Raw genomic sequence first — 17,740 nt, forward strand, 5'->3', positions numbered from 1 at the left:
AAAATTATATAATGAGTACAAACACAACGCAGGTACATATGGACTTTGTTGAAGAAATGCACAAACAGGTTTCATGTTGTGGTTGTTTATTTACCTATACAAAAGACCATAACTCAAGCCAAGGTGGGATCTGAAAAAGAGATGAATCTACATTCAATACAGGAGAGCAGTAGATGAAACAACATTAGCTGGCACAAGACATCAAATATGAAAGTGAGTTATGAGTTGATAATCACCATGTTATGCCTCCTTCTCTGGAGCTACCTCATCTGTGCCCTTGGTGTTTCTGGTGTAGATCAACTGAGCTCTGTGCTTGGACACCAGCTTGATCAGACCTGACAACGATAAACAAAATATCACTCCATCATGAATTCAAAATAAAGCTAGAGACATCTCTGAATGCGTCAACTAAAATAAAAATCGGAATACTTTAAGTAAATAATTTCTGTAACGTTATAAGGCGTTTAGCTGACAAAAAGCCCTGCCATATGAGATGTACTCGATCAGTTTGTGAATCAATCATATTCACTGTTAGAGCATCAGATGATCACCTTTGCTGAGCAGCTCCTGCAGGGCAGCCCTGGCCAGCGAGCCCCTGATCTTCAGCCTCTCAGAGACCACAGCGGGTGTGATGAGCTTGTAGTTGGGAACTTCTTTGTACAGCTTGTCATAAGTGGCCTTGTCAAAGAGAACCAGGTTGTTCAGCTTGTCCCTCACCTTTCCTTTGGACCACTTCTACTCAAGACCAAATACAGGAAAATTACAATCCATGCATGCAATCACAGCATGAAGTCACAGTTAATGACTTAAAAAGGACGGACAGGTTTCTTAAGCTATGTAAAATACTTTTAACTGTAGTATTTACCTTCTTCTTTGCTTTGCCTCCGGATTTGTTAACGGGATCCTTGTCCTTTTTGGACTTGCCCGCATCTTTCTTCTGCTTCGAATCCTTGGGCGGCTAGACAGGCAAAGAAAACTCATTTCAATCACATGCATAAATAAAAGCGTATTTTAATTATTACATGGTCGGCGTTTTTTTTTTTTTTTTTTTTTTAAAGCAATGAGGTATTACGGTGCGTGTGTGTTCAGGCCTCGCGCACGATGCGGCAACACTTAATAAAAAATAATCACACACAAACGGCGAAATGGCCCAATAAAGCTACATTATGTTATTCATCATGCTTAAAAACGTAGCACAGTGTTGTTATAATACGACTATTACACGTGAGAAGTGGGTAAAAGTGCTATTTTCTAACATTAGGGAGTCGCTCGAGCACTCACCATGCTGAGCCGTTGCGAGCTGCGGAAGAGAAAGGAAGTGGCGCACGCGCACGTCCGCTTTGTCCGCGTGCACTTCGACTCGTGCTGTCTATGCGCTCAGTAGTTCACGGTCGCCACCTGCAGGACTGGAGTGCGGCTGTCATGTGGAAACTTTAGAGAACTCCTTTCCTCTAAATATAAACACTGTGACATTATTTACCCGTTTTAAAAGTGATAGTAAATAACTGTTTAATGTTACAAGCTGGATACTGGAAGACTGCTGAAACTTCAGCTTTTTCAACTTTTCATAGACTTTTAAACAGCTTTTTTAAAATTCAACATTTTATAATATATTTGAATAGAAAAGAGTTCACAATATAACTGTTTAACTGTTTTTTTTTTTTTTTTTTATCAAATAGGCCTAAATGAAATCTTGTGAAATGCAATGCAGTATTATTTAGTTGCTGCATGATTCTTAGTGATCAGATCTGCAAAGCATCCAGAGGATTTCAGCCTTGGTTTGTCCTGTTTCCTGTGATGCAGGACTGATCACCAGCAGCCAGACTCTGGCCTACGCTATCAGTAAGTTTATCAGCGGAGTGCTTTCGGACCAGATCAGCGCTCGCTGGCTCTTCTCCATCGGGCTCTTCATTGTGGGCGCCATAAACATCGCCTTTTCCTGGTCATCCACTGTCATGCTGTTTACCGTGCTTTGGTTCGTGAATGGGTTTGGTCAGGTTTCGGCTGGCCACCATGTGGAAAGGTGCTTCGGAAGGTAAGGCTGACCCTTTACCTTTAAATCCATCAATATGCACCTGTCTTCCAGTGTTGGCAATTCTAACTGCTGACCTCACGGCTCACGCTGATGGATTGCAGCATGTATTCTAGATGCAACAGCTGATGCCGGCCACAAACTTGTGGTGTCAAGCTGGGAGCATTACGACTTAAATCTAATTAAAGTAACCAGCAGTTGTTATCTGTGCCTGACCAACCTGGAAGCACTTGTTGGTCTGCAATAAAATTAATGTCATTGAGTATTACATAAATTTCAGTGGATGATCAAATGCATAATGGTCATTAACAGGCATTGCTCTTGGACTTTAATGAACTAAATGTTATTTACTTGCATTTCAGATTGATTTGTGGATGTTTCGTAGTCGTCTTAGATGAAAAATGAATACAAAAATACAAAAATGTAATTATAATTGTAGACTACTCCAAACCCTAGTGCTGAAAACTTGTATTTTTAGAATTTATTTAAATTTTATGATGTTTTTCACTTCAAGAACATCCCAAAATGACATTTTATTTGCTTTATACAACATTTTCGAGCAGCTTTGACCTGTGTAGCTACATTGTCCATGCACCCTGGGTTTCTTAAAGAAACTAAAAACCTTTTCTAGAAATCTAGCTTTTAAATAGTAAATAACACTAAAAAATCATTTAAATTGCCATTTTTACACTTTATCCCGTATTGACATTGTGTTTTTGGTTTTCCATGAAAAGTTTATTCAAATGTCCTTGTACTGGCCTTGTTTCAGTGGTTTGAACCGTCTCAGTTTGGGACATGGTGGGCCATCCTGTGCTGCAGTATGAACCTGGCAGGTAGTCTGGGACCCATCATCACTACAGTGTTGGTTCAGTACTACAATTGGAGACTCATCATGTCCATGTCTGGGGTGATCTGCATGACTGTCGCTGTCTTTTGCCTTCTGACGGTAAAGAACGAACCCAGTGATGTGGGGTTGCCCAATATTGAGCCTGGCGCTAAAAAGGGCAAAGGAAAAAAAGGAGGTAAGAAAGCAGTATATCATCTAGTGCTTAGATCATCTAGTTGTTTTCTAATCTATGGCTGAAGAGAATACATAATACATTACATTTTAGAATATATTTGAATACAACGTTGTTGTTTTAAATTGCCATAACATTTCACAATATTACTGCTTTTACTGTGTGCAGCCTTGGTAAGTATAAAAAGATTTCTTTCAAAAACATTAAAAAAGTTCCAAACTTTTGAATGGTAGTGAATAATATATTCTTGGTGTTTTTCTGTTTATGCAATTTAAATGATGTATGTTTGTTACTGGCTACTGCTCGTGTCAATCCACTCAGTCTTCACTCTTTTTCCAGGCCCTAATGATGAAAGCAGTCTAAAAGAGTTCCTGCTGTCTCCTTATCTTTGGGTGCTATCTGCTGGCTACCTGGTTGTGTTTGGAGTAAAGATCGCCTGCACTGACTGGGGTCAGCTGTTCCTCATGCAGGAAAAAGGCCAGTCTGCTATGATGGGTGAGTCTGGTACTTTATGTTTATCGTGTTATCCTAAGTTTTCTGTGTTGTTTATGGCCTGTGTGAGGATGCTAACGTGCTTTTTTGTTTTCTACAGGCAGCTCATACATGAGTGCCCTGGAAGTTGGTGGGTTTTTTGGCAGCATTGGAGCTGGTTATCTGTCTGACAGGGCTGTGGCTAGGGTGTGTTCAATTCATTTTGAACTTTTGAAAAGCAGCACAACAGTTTTCAACCTTGGTAATAATAAGAAATGTTTTTTTGAGCACCGAAACAGCATATTACAACAGAATGATTTCTAAAGGATCATGTGACCCTGTCGAATGTCTCTACACCTAGGGGCCAAACACTGTATCAAACATAGATCGATAGAGAAACTGGAGAGATAGCCTGTAAAAGACACAATTATTTGTTTCATACATGGTCTAGTTGCTTGAGGGGTGCATTTTGGCCAACCAAATTCAGAAGCATGGATCACAGAATTATTTACATGATGTGCATGGCCATTCTATTGTGAAAATATAGACAATGCTAAATGGTATGACACAGTTGGATTTTTGGAAAGGAAGCATTAAATAAGAAAAAATAAGAATTAGAGAGAATCAATAAATTATGAGCAATTCACTGCCATTTTATGAAAAATGTATAATCGTGTAATCCATAAAAAGTAACTGTAATCTGAGCATTACGAGTGCTCAATATTTGGAATCTGACTACATAATCCAGATTACATATAATCACTACCCAATACTGAAAATAAAGACATACCCTGAAAAAAATAAATGTCTCAAAATTTCAACAATAATGTCTAAGAGGTTGTTAATTTACCCTCACTTTTAAAACACACCACAAAGTTCACTAGCCTTCTGACATGCTGTTTAGATTTTTACAGCTAAATGTCATTGGAAACACTTAGTAGAAAATTGCAGTCGAAGTGACAATATAATGCCTAATGCCTCTATAATGGCTCTGTCTACCCATGGAAATCGACTTCTCCATGGTTCGACTCATTATGTGTGTTTGTGCATGTGTGTGTAAGTGAGTGAGACAGACAGAGAGAGAAACGGAGAGAAGCAGCGCAGGATGCTTTACTCCTTTTCAGATGAGGTTGTGTTCGAGTGTCTGTCTTGTTTTCTTTGTTTTGTAAAAACTAAATATTAGATTAGAAGCCGTCTTTCAATTTAGTTCTAAAAAAGCATTTGCAGGAGCAAGAGACGAACGAAAAAAGAGTGAAGAGTCTGTACAGAGTGGGACTTGGTACACTTGACAAGCATTCAGGTAAGAAAATCTATTCTCCTGCAATCAATAGACTGAACTATTATTAATTCATGCTCTGACTCATGCTATTGAAAAATTATTTCTAAAACAATTACAGACCCAGTCACATAGAAGCGTTGTGCTAGGGATTTGATCTGCTTTGAAATGTCTCTCTGTTTCTTTTCTGGGTTTAGTCTTCACAGCTCAGAAACTGTGATCACTGCAGCACGTGGACGTGACCGTGCAGTGTTGTCTGTCTGCTCCCCTCTGGTGCTGCAGGCTGAAGGCTTTTATTAGTACAGTCAGAGGGTTTTTTCTTTCAAACTGAACAGTGTCATTGTGCATGGACATCAATAAAGTGGCTATCAGCCAAACCACCCCAGGAGCTCATAGCACTGTCCCATGAAGTAAAGACTGCATTAACAGCTTTTAATGACCTGATTTAATGATTTAGAGTTAAAATGAGCTCTCTAAAAGAACTGGTGTGTGATTTGTCAGGGAATTTTCAGCTTTGGTATTTGCGCATCTTTTGGAGCAGATTGGAGTAGGAAGAAAATCTCATACTGAAACAGTACACATCAGTATGATAGAGAGAACAGAAGAAAGGAGCAGTGTCAGTAAGAACTGTCTGTCATTCATACCAGCGATCTACTGCCAGATTTGTCCCCCTGTTGCCATAGCAACAGTCATTATGCATAATTTCAGATTGTAGAGTTAATATTCAGGAACTGGTACTATCTGTACCTGCATCATTGTAAACTGGCTCACAAATATTCTTCATTTGTTATTTAAATGGGACTAAAATCTGAAAAGTGGAAGTTAAAAAGTAAAATCTCACAGTCTGGTTTCCTTCTCTGTCTACATTCATTGACTAATTTTAACCTCAGTCTGATTTCACGCACTGGTTTAGACTTCAGTCTGATTTTACTATCTGATTTACACCTTGGTCTGATTTCGCTGTTTTATATCCATTTCAGTTTGATTTCAAAGTCTGATTTCCACCTCAGCCTGATATCTCGCTGTGATCTACACCCCAGTCTGATTTCACTTTCTGATATCCATCTTTATTATTTCATTGTCTGAAAGTCTGATTTAATTGTCTTATCTCCACGGCAGTATGTCAGTGTTTGATTTCCAGCCCAGTTTGACTTTACTCTCTAATATCAACCTGAGTCTATCAACCTCTCTAAATTCCTCAGTCTCAATTTGATTTCACTCTTATTTTCATCTCAGTCTGATTTTGCAGTCTGAGCTCCACCTCTGTCTGATTTTTACCTCAATCTGATTCCATTCTCATAGCCAACTTCAGCCTAATTTTACTTTCTGACAGCCTGACTTCACACTTTAATATCCACCCCAGTTTGATTTCATTGTCTGATATGCATCTCAGTCTGATTTCACTCCTTTAATTCTACATAAGTCTGATTACATTGTCTCATAACCAACTTAAGTCTGATTTTATTTACTGACAGTCTAACTTCAAACCTTAATATCCAAGGTTTTCATTGTCTGATTTACATCTCAGTTTGACTTCACTGTCTGATATCTCAGTCTGATTTGACTCTCTTGTTTCCACCTAATTCTGATTTCACTGTGTGATCCCCACCTGAGTCTGATTTCACTCTCTTATTTCCACCATTGTCTTGTCTTCACCTCGGTCTGATATCTCACTCTGATCTACAATCCAGTCTGATTCTGCTTTCTGATGAGTTCACTGTCAGTCTTATTTCACCATCTGATCTCAATCTCGGACTGATTCTAATGTCTGAGTTCCAGCTCAATTTGACCTAACTGTCTGATACCAAACCAAGTCTGATTTCACTCTCTGATATCCACTTCAGTTTGATTTCTCTGTCCAATTTCCATCTGTCTCATTTAACTTCAGTCTGATTTTGCTGTCTCATTGCTGTCGTCTTTTAAATTCAGCCTCTCTACAGTGATTGAGACAGACGATTGCAGCTTTACTCATGTGGGATGATCTGATCGGTCAGAATTAAACAGGACAGACATTGTGTGGAGGAAAACCCACATTTCACAGCATCTCAGAACAGTAAAGGATAAAACAAAGCCTCATTCTTAAGGTAATATTATTGTATTGCTCATGTTTTGAGAATTTCAGTTGGTGACGTTGTTGATGAGTGCCCTTTGTCTCCACTGCCATGTCCCATCAGCATCCACAATTGCAGTCTTTGTTGTCTGAATGAGAGGACACATTCTTCCAGAGGGATGACCTCTCTTCTCCCTGCTGGCCCTGGTACTGCTGACACCAGCCCAGCAGCCTCTCTCTCCATCTCTTATTGTCTTTTCTCTCTCAAAGGCCACCAGCAGAATATCTGACTGATAAACAGAGTGTGTAAAAGACTGTGTCAAGGCAAAGAGAGAAAGATGGAACATGTAAGTATAGCTGTCTTTAAATCTTTTTCATTTTCTGTAGAGCAGATGCTGATATGCTTTCCTCTTAAATGCAAAAGTGTGAGATTTATGGTGTTTAACTATTTTACTGTCATGGTTTAAAAAACTGGTATGGATCATTTCAAAATTCAAAGTTGCTTTTTTATGCACGCTTGAGTTTGTGCTGAATATATGGAGCTTCAGCTTCTCTGTCAGCCAATTTTAGCAACACAACCATATCTCCCTCTGGGACACACGCACAATAAACAAACTGAGACAAGTGTGAGGCACCAAGCAGTGCTGCCTTTTTATTGGTTGTTTTAATGTTTGTCTAAACAGTAAGAAGTGAATCTGGGCTGTGTGCATAAGACAGAGACAGACAAGCGATTAAGCAATTAAGTATCTATCTTAAGAAAGACTGAATCATTGACATTGAAGAGGAAGTAAAGGATTCATGAATGTCCGTCTTGAAGTTTCTGTTATTCAACATTGTTTTGGAGAACATTTTGAATGAATCTCATAAAAACATTTTAATTTTATGTATGTATGTATGTATGTATGTATGTATTTATTTATTTATTGTTTGGCATTATGCCATTATTTTCATAACAAATAAGCACATTCACCCACAAATAGATTTTTAATTTGTTTAATTTATATTCTATATTATGTGTTGTAAATTTATATAAAATGTCAAAAATGTGTCAATTCTAGAAGGTAGCATATTATAATTTGTCAAATATTTTATGTTGTGATGCAGATTTGGTGACTTAAGGCCAGATAAAATGCTTCACCTCGATTCAGTGGCTTATTTGGACTCCAGTCTAAATCCCTGGCGGTGCTCATTATTTTGTGATTTATTGAGGCACACAATGGTTTGACCTAAATCTAGCAATCTGTGTGTGTGTGTGTGTGTGTGTGTGTGTTTATGCCTGGGTTTTCTGTTCATCTTCCTGTTTGATGCAGTGTATATATTTAATGCCTGAAATCCTCATGGGCAGAATGACCTGCCAAACCAGAGATAATGTTCTGCATGAATTGTCATGGAGTGAAATGCTGGCCAGGAATACATATAATATTTTAAGAGATATATATATATATATATATACAGTGCCCTCCAAAAGTATCGGAACAGTAAGGCCAATTCCTTTATTTTTGCTGTAGACTGAAAACATTTGGGTTTGACATCAAAAGATGAATATGAGATGAGAGATTAACATTTCAGCTTTTATTTACATGTATTTTCATCTGGATCTGATCCACAATTTAGAAGATAGCACCTTTTGTTTGAACCCACCCATTTTTCGTGTTACCAAAAGTATTGGAACAGATAGAATTATCATAGATTAAAGTGAAAAAGACTTAATATTTAGTTGCAAATCCTTTGCTTTCAATAACTGCATCAAGCCTGTGACCCATTGACATCACCAAACTTTTGCATTCTTCTTTTGTGATGCTTTTCCAGGCTTTCACCACAGCCTCTTTCAGTTTTGGGGGGTTACTCCATTCAGTCTCTTCTTTAGCAGGTAAAATGCATACTCTACAGGGTTTAAGTGTGGAGATTGACTTGGCCAGTCTAAAACCTTCCACTTCTTGCCCCTGATGAACTCATTTGTTGTTTTGGCACTATGTTTTGGGTCATTATCTTGCTGCATGATGAAGGATCTCCCAATCAGTTTGGTTGCATCTTTCTGTAAATTGTCAGACAAAATATATTTCTGTAGACTTCTGAGTTAATTTTGCTGCTGCCATCATGTGTTACATCATTAATGAAGATTAATGAGCCTGTCCCAGAAGAAGCGATGAAAGCCCAAGCCATTACATTACTTGTGTAATGTGTACTATAATGTACACCTGTGTACACTGTGTTTCAGATGAGCTTGTATGTTTGGGATCATGAGCAGATCCTTTCTTTCTCCAAACTTTAGCCTTTCCATCACTTTGTTACATAAAATCAGTCCATAAAACCTTGTCCCAGAATTTTTGAGGCTTGTCTCCTATTCTTCTTGCTAATGAGTGAACAGAACAGTGCATCTTCTGGTGTAGCCTCTGTACTTTTGTTCATGAAGTCTTCTGCGAACAGTAGATTGTGATACCTTCACTCCTGCCCTCTGGAGGTTGTTGCTAATGTCACTAACAGTTGTTTTAGGGTCTTTCTTTACAGCGGTCACAATGTTTCTGTCATCAACTGCAGATGTTTTCCTTGATCTAACCGTTTGAGGTGTGTTACTTAGTACACCAGTGGTTTCTTTCTTCCTCAGGAGATTCCAAATGGTTGTACTTGCCAGTGTTTGTGCAATGGTTTGATTGATTTTTCATCTTCTCTCAGCTTCACAATTGCTCCTTTTTCACCCATAGACACCTCTCTGGTTTTCATGTTGGTTACACGTCTAACTAACTATAAATGCAGTCTGCACGGATCTGAAACAGCGCAGACATTCAGTGCTATTTATTGTTTGGATAATCAATTAATAGGACACACCAGGGCAACAAAACACACCTGTCAGTCACATGTTCCAATACTTTTGGTAACATGAAAAATGGGTGGGTTCGAGCAAAAGGTGCTATCTTCTAAGTTGTGTATCAGATCCAGATGAAAATACCTGTAAATAAAAGCTGAAATGTTAATCTCTCATCTCATATTCATCTTTTGATGGCAAACCCAAATGTTTACAGTCTACAGCAAAATAAAGGAATTGGCCTTACTGTTCTAATACTCTAGGGCACTGTGTGTGTATATATATATTAGGCAAATAGAGTCTGATGTTTGAGAAAATTTAAAAGGTTACTAACTTCATTTATCTTTATTGTTAGACACTAATTTTCATTGTTTTTTATTTAATATGAAATTATGAATAACATCATTTTTTCCCTTTGACTTGTTGGACATTTTCAAGATAAACTTTGACAACAAGACAAACTTTGCTGTCATCCATTCAAAACTGTAGAAAACTGAAACACAAATTAAGATTTTTTGATGAAATCCGAGAACTTTCTGACCCTCCATAGACAGCAATGCAACTGACATGATCAAGGACCAGAAACGTAGTAAGGAAATCGGTAAAATAGTCCATGTGACATTAGTGGTTCAACCGTAATTTTATGAAGCTACCAGAATACTTTTTGTGCACAAAGAAAACAGTAATAACGACTTTATTCAACAATTTTTCTCCTCCAAGTTACCATCATGTCAGTTGCGTTGCTGTCAGTGGAGGGTTTTTTCCACTGACATGATTGTGTTTTTCATCAAAAATATCTTCATTTAGCCATCTGTAAGAGAACTGTTGTGTGTGTGTCATGTGTTCCTGCCTCTTGTGCCCATATTTGGTTTGTTTCCTGTCCTTGTCTCATGTCATTAGTAGTTTATTCGAATCCAGACGTGTCTGTTAATTTACCTGTGTATTTATAGTCCTGTCTGTGTTGTGCCATTTTGTCTGGTCTACTCGTTACTCCCCGGTGTTCCTGTCAGTGTCTGCCTTGTCTTGCCCTGCCTGATGTCTAGTAAATATGTTATTTGAGTTTACATCCTCGTATGCGTGTTCCTTGTTCCTCCCTGCTGTGTGCACCGTGACAGAAGACCAGACCAGTACAGTAAGCGTCGTCCCTTCACCGCGTTTTCTGTTGTCAAGTTTTTCTAGTGTTTTTTTGTTCCTGTGTTTTGTGTTTTTGCCCGCCGTTCGCGGGTCTCACGCCGCGGTCCGTGGGGAAAGCACACCCACTGTCCGCGGCTCCCCCAAGGCCGCTCACTCCAGCCTGCCGTTCGCGGGAGGCGAGCCCGCCGTTCGCGGATAACCAAGCCCGCCGGTCGCTGGAGAGGAGGCTGCCGTTCACGGGAGTCAATGCCCGCCGTGTCGCCGCTGACTCAATGCCCGCCGTGTCGCCGCTGACTCAATGCCCGCCGGATCGCCGCTGACTCAATGCCCGCCGGATCGCCGCTGACTCCAACCCCCCGTTCGCGGGAGATCACGCCGCTGTTCGCGGCTCACCTTGCCCACTGAATCGCGGGGAAGGCCAACCCGCCGTCCGAGGTCACTCGGCCCGACACCGGTTGGGGCTGCCTCCAGCCCACCGGTCCCTGCCGTTGGGATGGTCAGCCGGCCGGCTGCCACCGTTGTTGTAGTGGCAGCCGGCTGCCGCCGTATTGACCAGTGACCGAGGTCTTTTTAACTTGTGTCTAGCCCCGGAGGGCTCCTGATACCCCCAACATCCCCAGGGAAATTTTTGGGGGGGGTAGTAGGGTTCCGGCTGTAGGGGCCGGGCCGAGAGGGGTCCGAGGCCAAGGCTCCGTAGACCATCTGCCTTGGCCTTCTGTGCTCCCTGCACCGCCATGGTCACCTGAGCCCCTGGCTCCACCATGGCCTCCTGGGCTCTCCTGGGTCTCCGCTGGTCTCGTCCAGCTCTCCTGGGTCTCCGCTGGTCTCGTCCAGCTCCGCTGTGTCTCCGCTGGTCTCGTCCAGCTCTCCTGTGTCTCCGCTGGTCCCGTCCAGCTCTCCGATGTCTCCGTCTGTCTGTATCGCTCTGGAGGTCCCTGTCCTGTGTTCCGGTCCGTGTCTGTCCTGAGAGGCCTCCAGAGCGCCCACCCCCCCTCCCCGATGGAACTGTTAAGGCTCGGGACGAGCCTTTCGGGAGGGGGGAGTAATGTAAGAGAACTGTTGTGTGTGTGTCATGTGTTCCTGCCTCTTGTGCCCATATTTGGTTTGTTTCCTGTCCTTGTCTCATGTCATTAGTAGTTTATTCGAATCCAGCCGTGTCTGTTAATTTACCTGTGTATTTATAGTCCTGTCTGTGTTGTGCCATTTTGTCTGGTCTACTCGTTACTCCCCGGTGTTCCTGTCAGTGTCTGCCTTGTCTTGCCCTGCCTGATGTCTAGTAAATATGTTATTTGAGTTTACATCCTCGTATGCGTGTTCCTTGTTCCTCCCTGCTGTGTGCACCGTGACACCATCACTTCGATTCTATTTACTTTCTGCATCGTTCTCTTAGGATCTCCTACTGACTGTGTGGATCCCTGTTAATTTTCTCTCTATATTTCCATGTCCTCTCTCTCCCACTGATTTCTCTTCCTCAATCTCAAAAACAAAGTATCACATTTTATACTTATTTTCATGATACTCTATAACAGTACAAGTTTTCAAACTTCTTGATAATTCTTCTCACGGCTGTTCTAGACACTTGAAAACGCTTTGATAAACATGCATATGCTTCTCATCCTTTTGTGTGCATTAACAATTCTTTTTCTCAAGTCTAAACTAATTTTTTTTTTGTCTTTGCCTTGATGACAGTACATTATTATTTTACTAGTTGTTTTGAAATATACTAATCTGAGTACAATGCAAAGGCTTAGAGGATTAATTAGGTTAGTTAGCCAAGTCAATGAACAACAGTGGTTTGTTCCGTAGCCAATCAGATAATTTCTTAAGAGGGCTAATAATATTGACCTTAGCAATTTTTATTTTTTAAATAATTCTTTTATTCCGGGCAAATTGAAATAAGGCTTTCTCCAGATGAAAAATATAATAAGAAATACTGTTAAAATTCCCTTGCTCTGTTAAACATCTCTTGGGAAATATCTGAAAAAGAACTGTAATTTCACAGGGGGGCTAATAATTTTGTGCCTTTTATTGTAAGTGGACAGTGGAGAGCTGATAGGAAAGCATTGGGTGGAGAGAGGGGAGCGGCATCAGCAAAGGACCTTAAATGAGGTCCTTAAACTAATTAAAGTTGTCTGTGGAATTTTTTTTGTCACAGTCTCTGTAACTATCAAGTAGCCCTGAAGACCTTGATTAGATGTTTTAGGTGTGTTTGATTGGGGTTGGAGCTGAAATCTACAGGACGGTAGCTCTCCAGGGTTGAAAAGCACTTATATTGTATATTAATTTGGGCGAAAGCTATTGAGAAACTTGACTCATTACTGTTCATGATATCTGAATTTAAACATGATTATGTGTCTCTGTCGACATGCTGCAGATCATGATTGAGTTATTCAGACACTGACTGCTGAGGGGTTATGATGAGAGAGGAATAAACACAGGTGAGCTCATTTTTAACATGCAGAGTATTGACTGAAGATGTGAAACTGAAGACATACCCAAACACTTCTAACAAGATCAGAAATTGAGAGGATGGATTCGCATATTTTAGTCTTTTAATTTTTCTTTGATTGCAACAGAAGTAAAGTCTAAAGGAAATTCTTGTCATCATTTACTAACGCTAATGTCTTTCCAAAATTGTATGGCTTTTTTTCTGCTGTGCAACATAAAAGACAGAGCTGCAGAGAATATCTTTGTTTTTCAGTCACTTTTTCAAGTAAAGCATGACTTATTTCATCCTATATGCTACAAATCATGCTGCATGTTACAGGGATGAACATTGTGTGCCGTGAAAGACCAAGTATCACCAATAATAATACTAACTCTCGCATTAGCAAACGCCACTTGTTGGGTATGTCTGCTCCATTATGGCAAAAAAGCATAATCATATTACATTTGTCTTCGTCTGATTAATCTCATATATCTTTGAGCGAGTTAATTAACTACTGGTAATCACTAGTAAAACGCTTAATTTTACCGGTGTTCATTCAATTTTTATATATATTTTTTTTAATTATTATTTTTTTTTTCCCGATTTTTGCCACAGATAAGACATGCCGAAAAGAAAGGACGTCCTGGCACTCTTTTTGATTTTGTTACCGTGGACTTTATTGATCACATTTTGGCAACAGCGCTCTGGCAGCTCCTTGATTCCAGTTCCTAAAGGTAAATATTAATTTAAGATCATTCTTGCCTTTTAAAATGCTGCAAGATCATTTATGCATTTAGTGAAATATTAGCCTAGTTTTTGTGCCACTGGCACATGCAGTTGGATGTTGTGGTGGTACATCCTGTTGCTTATACAGTGCTTGAAGTGGGAAAAAAAAGAAGTGCCACACAATGAAGTAGACCGACTCTGCTTGCGTTCATTCACGTGATTGGTCGAGATGAGAGGTGATCCCGCCTGCGTAGTGTGATTTACATAGTTTCTATATAATTTCTAATCATATATGGGATCATATAGCCTAATCACCCAGACCCTGACGATTTTACTCTGAGTACCGGCAACATGTCAGAAGTGCCAGTACGCACAAAAAAGTGCAGGTACTCTAAAGGCTAATATAGAAGATATGTACCGGTGTGTACCGGCCCACTTCAAGCACTGTATATATATCTATATCAATAAAAGTTTTCATGCATGATATTCTCCGTACGGTAGTGGCGATGTAGTCACATTTAGCTCACAAACATCAGTGCAATATGCAACCCAAATTCTGGAAATGTTGAGATGTTTTTTAAATTTGAATAAAACGAAAAATGAAAAGATTCAGCTGGGAAAACATCTAGCAACTAATTAAGTTAATTGACATCAGGTCTGTAACATGATTAGCTACAAAACGGATGTCTTAGAGAGGCAGAGTCTCTCAGAAGTAAAGATGGGCAGAGGCTCTCCAATCTGTGAAAAAGTGCGTAAAAAGACTGTGGAATACTTTAAAAACAACGTTCCTCAACGTCAAATCGCAAAGGCTTTGCAAATCTCATCATCTACAGGGCATAACATCATCATTTTTATTTTTTTTATTTTGGAATTTGCAAGTACTCCTCACTCACATTTTTGTACACTTATTGATATAGTGCAATCAAATGCCTTGCACGTCAATACAGAATGCCACTTTTGTGCAATAATGGCAAGTGCTGTGTACTATGACACAGGTTGCACCACAAAATTAAGTAAATTTAAAAGTTCTTAAATATCCAATATGCACACAAACCAATATGGTACAGATATATTGTTTGTCCCTGCTCTAAACTCTTGCAGAATTCTTTTTTTTTTTTTGATGGTCAGATAACAGAACTAGGGCCAGTAAAGCTCACCAAAGAGGCTTTCGACTTCATGAGTCCTGCGTCACGGAGAACAAGCGCATCATCACTAAGGCCAACCGGATGAGGTACATCCACCAGCGACCTCCACCCTGGTCTGACACACTGCCAACTCTTCACGTAATAACTCCAACCTACAGTAGACTCGTCCAGAAGGCCGAGTTGACCCGCCTCACTAACACCTTCCTACACGTCCCAAACCTTCACTGGCTGGTGGTGGAGGACTCAGCGCAGAAGACGGCACTGATGTCCAGACTGCTGGAGAACACGGGACTGAATTACACTCACTTGAATGTAGAGACGCCTGAGAATCTCAAGACACAAAAGAAGCCCAGAAATGTACGTATCCCACGAGGCACCATGCAGAGGAACCTGGCTCTCCACTGGCTCAGGGAGAACATCAACCCATACTCCAGTCATAAAGGAGTTGTGTATTTTGCAGATGATGACAATACTTACAGCTTGGAGCTGTTTGAGGAGGTACGGTACATTTGGTCTACCGTTCAGTGTCCTTACACTTAACCGATTCCATCTTCCTCATACCGCAGATGCGTTGGACTCGTAAAGTCTCAGTCTGGCCGGTCGCCTTTGTCGGAGGTCTCCGGTACGAATCGCCCAAAATCAACTCTCAAGGCAAAGTGTTCGGCTGGAGGACGGTGTTTGACCCTCGTCGACCTTTCGCAATCGACATGGCCGGGTTTGCCGTGAACCTTCAGCTCATCCTCAGCAAACCTCAAGCCTACTTTAAGTTAAAAGGGGTAAAAGGTGGATACCAGGAAAGCAGTCTGCTACAGGATCTGGTCACCCTCAGTGACCTGGAACCCAAAGCCGCTAACTGCACAAAGGTCAGTCGTGAATGTGAATCTTCATACCCTTGCTGGAAATCAAAAGGCTTATCAATGTAAACAGAAAAATGTGTTCTTCGTCTTTTTTTCAGATACTGGTTTGGCACACCCGGACAGAAAGACCCTTGCTTGTGAATGAAGGAAAAAGGGGATTCACGAATGGCAGCATGGAAGTATGATGAACTGCTTTCATACTGTTTTTGAAATTGAACAAAACCTTAAGTATCTGGAACAAAAGTAATAAAACATTGTTTACAGCATTGAATGTAAACAATCAAGAGACACACTGAAGTATTTGATTTAAGGCTGGAATACACTACATGACTTTTGCCCAGATTTTTGCAGTCTGGAGTCGACGCATGTTGAAAGTCGCAGCCAGTCTACTGGGCAAAAGTTGACACACTGTAAAAAATGATCTATAAAATTTAGATCTTTAAAAACAGCAGCTGAAGTTGCTAGAACCTTATTGCAAAAATATATATTATGGATTTTACAGACTGTACTAATTTACAGTTAAATGTCATTGTCTTATATTGTCTTATATTATTATATTGTCTTGTTTGGTACCTTTATAATAAACTAACAACTATCATACACCACAGGTGCTAAAGAGGGAGCCATGTGACGAATCAAAGTTCAAGTAGCTTTTCCACAAGCTGAAAATATTAATAATTAGAAGGTGCACAGTTTCATCCACAAAAATACAAAACACCATCATGGTAACACATGAGACTTAAATAATGCAATAAACATTTAACAACATGAGATAAAACATACGTAATGCCCTAATCTACAAACCTGATAACAAAAAGCTAAAACTTTTTTTAAAATGAAAAACGATCATAGTGTCGCACAAGGAATAATTTTCCATGAAATTATAAGATGCTCTTTTTGACTTTTACTTTCAAAAACTGTATTTAAGAGTGTTCTACATTTAAAATGTTCCATTTTTCACCATGGCTGATAACCATTTACAATTCAAATTACAAGCGTTTTCTTACAGTGTGGATTTGACAGAAAATCACATGGTGTATGATGGGCACAGACTCTTTAGGTGTCTGCTCAAAATTCTGTGTCAAAATGCAATACTGCATATTTAATGTAATGATATTAACTCATTTAGTGTATGATGCCCTGTTTTTTTTTCTCAAACCATTTACAAAGTTGTCAAAGTTTATAATGTATAGTGTTTTAAAATTTGTCAGGTTTTAAAAGTCGTGAAGTGTATTCCAGAATTAAGACACTCTCATTGAAGAACAATTCTGAGTTAAAAAAAAGGATTTAAGTGAAATTCCCATAGTGATTAATTCCAGAAAATGCTCTGGAAAATGTTGATTCTAAAAGAAGTTTACAAAGCTGATTTGAGTTGAAGTTTTGATACAGTTTGGATGGAAATAGTATTTGATGAAAGCTTGATTGCTAGGTGGTTGTCACACGATCACGAAATCATATTCTGACCATAGATATTGACTATTTTCTGCCAGATGAAATTTAGGCCAAAGTTTGATTGTTTAAAAAGATCCTTCCTGATTTTAACTGTACAGTATGAGCAGTGTTGGGAAGGTTACTTTGGAAATGTAATAGGCTACAGATTACAAGTTACCCTACTTAAAATGCAATAAGTAGTGTAACTTTTCAATTACTTTATTAAAGTAATGTAACTGATTACATTTGATTACTTTTCTAAATTTCTAATGTTTTCAACTGTTAATCATTTTCAAACATGTAAAGCAGGCAGGGTTAACCTTACAGTAGTACTGAACACTGATTACCGTCAGACTTTTGAAATCCTT

The 17,740-nt window shown here is 39.6% G+C and overlaps 2 protein-coding genes and 1 pseudogene across 3 annotated transcripts; 2 read left to right on the top strand and 1 right to left on the bottom strand.

Annotated features, from left to right (window-relative positions):
• Positions 1-69: 69 nt before the first annotated feature.
• On the bottom strand, positions 70-1,376 carry LOC306864352 (small ribosomal subunit protein eS25). The gene is made up of 5 exons (XM_079408337.1): positions 1,282-1,376; positions 866-958; positions 552-735; positions 237-335; positions 70-130 (listed from the first exon to the last, which is right to left on the bottom strand). Exons 1-4 carry the CDS (start codon positions 1,282-1,284, stop codon positions 241-243), a joined length of 375 nt encoding a protein of 124 aa, XP_079264463.1. The 5' UTR covers positions 1,285-1,376; the 3' UTR covers positions 70-130; positions 237-240.
• On the top strand, positions 1,372-5,040 carry LOC306863805 (glucose-6-phosphate exchanger SLC37A4-like; annotated as a pseudogene). The gene is made up of 6 exons: positions 1,372-1,411; positions 1,804-2,035; positions 2,802-3,054; positions 3,391-3,546; positions 3,644-3,729; positions 4,996-5,040. The product of its transcript is annotated as a glucose-6-phosphate exchanger SLC37A4-like (transcript).
• LOC306863995 (galactosylgalactosylxylosylprotein 3-beta-glucuronosyltransferase 1-like) lies at positions 4,598-16,750 on the top strand. Its single transcript, XM_079407640.1, has 8 exons — positions 4,598-4,822; positions 6,728-6,882; positions 6,973-7,195; positions 13,160-13,223; positions 13,829-13,947; positions 15,068-15,582; positions 15,651-15,947; positions 16,040-16,750. The coding sequence occupies exons 5-8, from the start codon at positions 13,836-13,838 to the stop codon at positions 16,124-16,126; spliced, it is 1,011 nt and encodes a 336-aa protein (XP_079263766.1). The 5' UTR covers positions 4,598-4,822; positions 6,728-6,882; positions 6,973-7,195; positions 13,160-13,223; positions 13,829-13,835; the 3' UTR covers positions 16,127-16,750.
• The last annotated feature ends 990 nt before the right edge of the window (positions 16,751-17,740 follow it).

Source organism: Barbus barbus (genome assembly GCF_936440315.1).
Source record: "Barbus barbus genome assembly, chromosome: 45".
Lineage (NCBI taxonomy): Eukaryota > Metazoa > Chordata > Actinopteri > Cypriniformes > Cyprinidae > Barbus > Barbus barbus.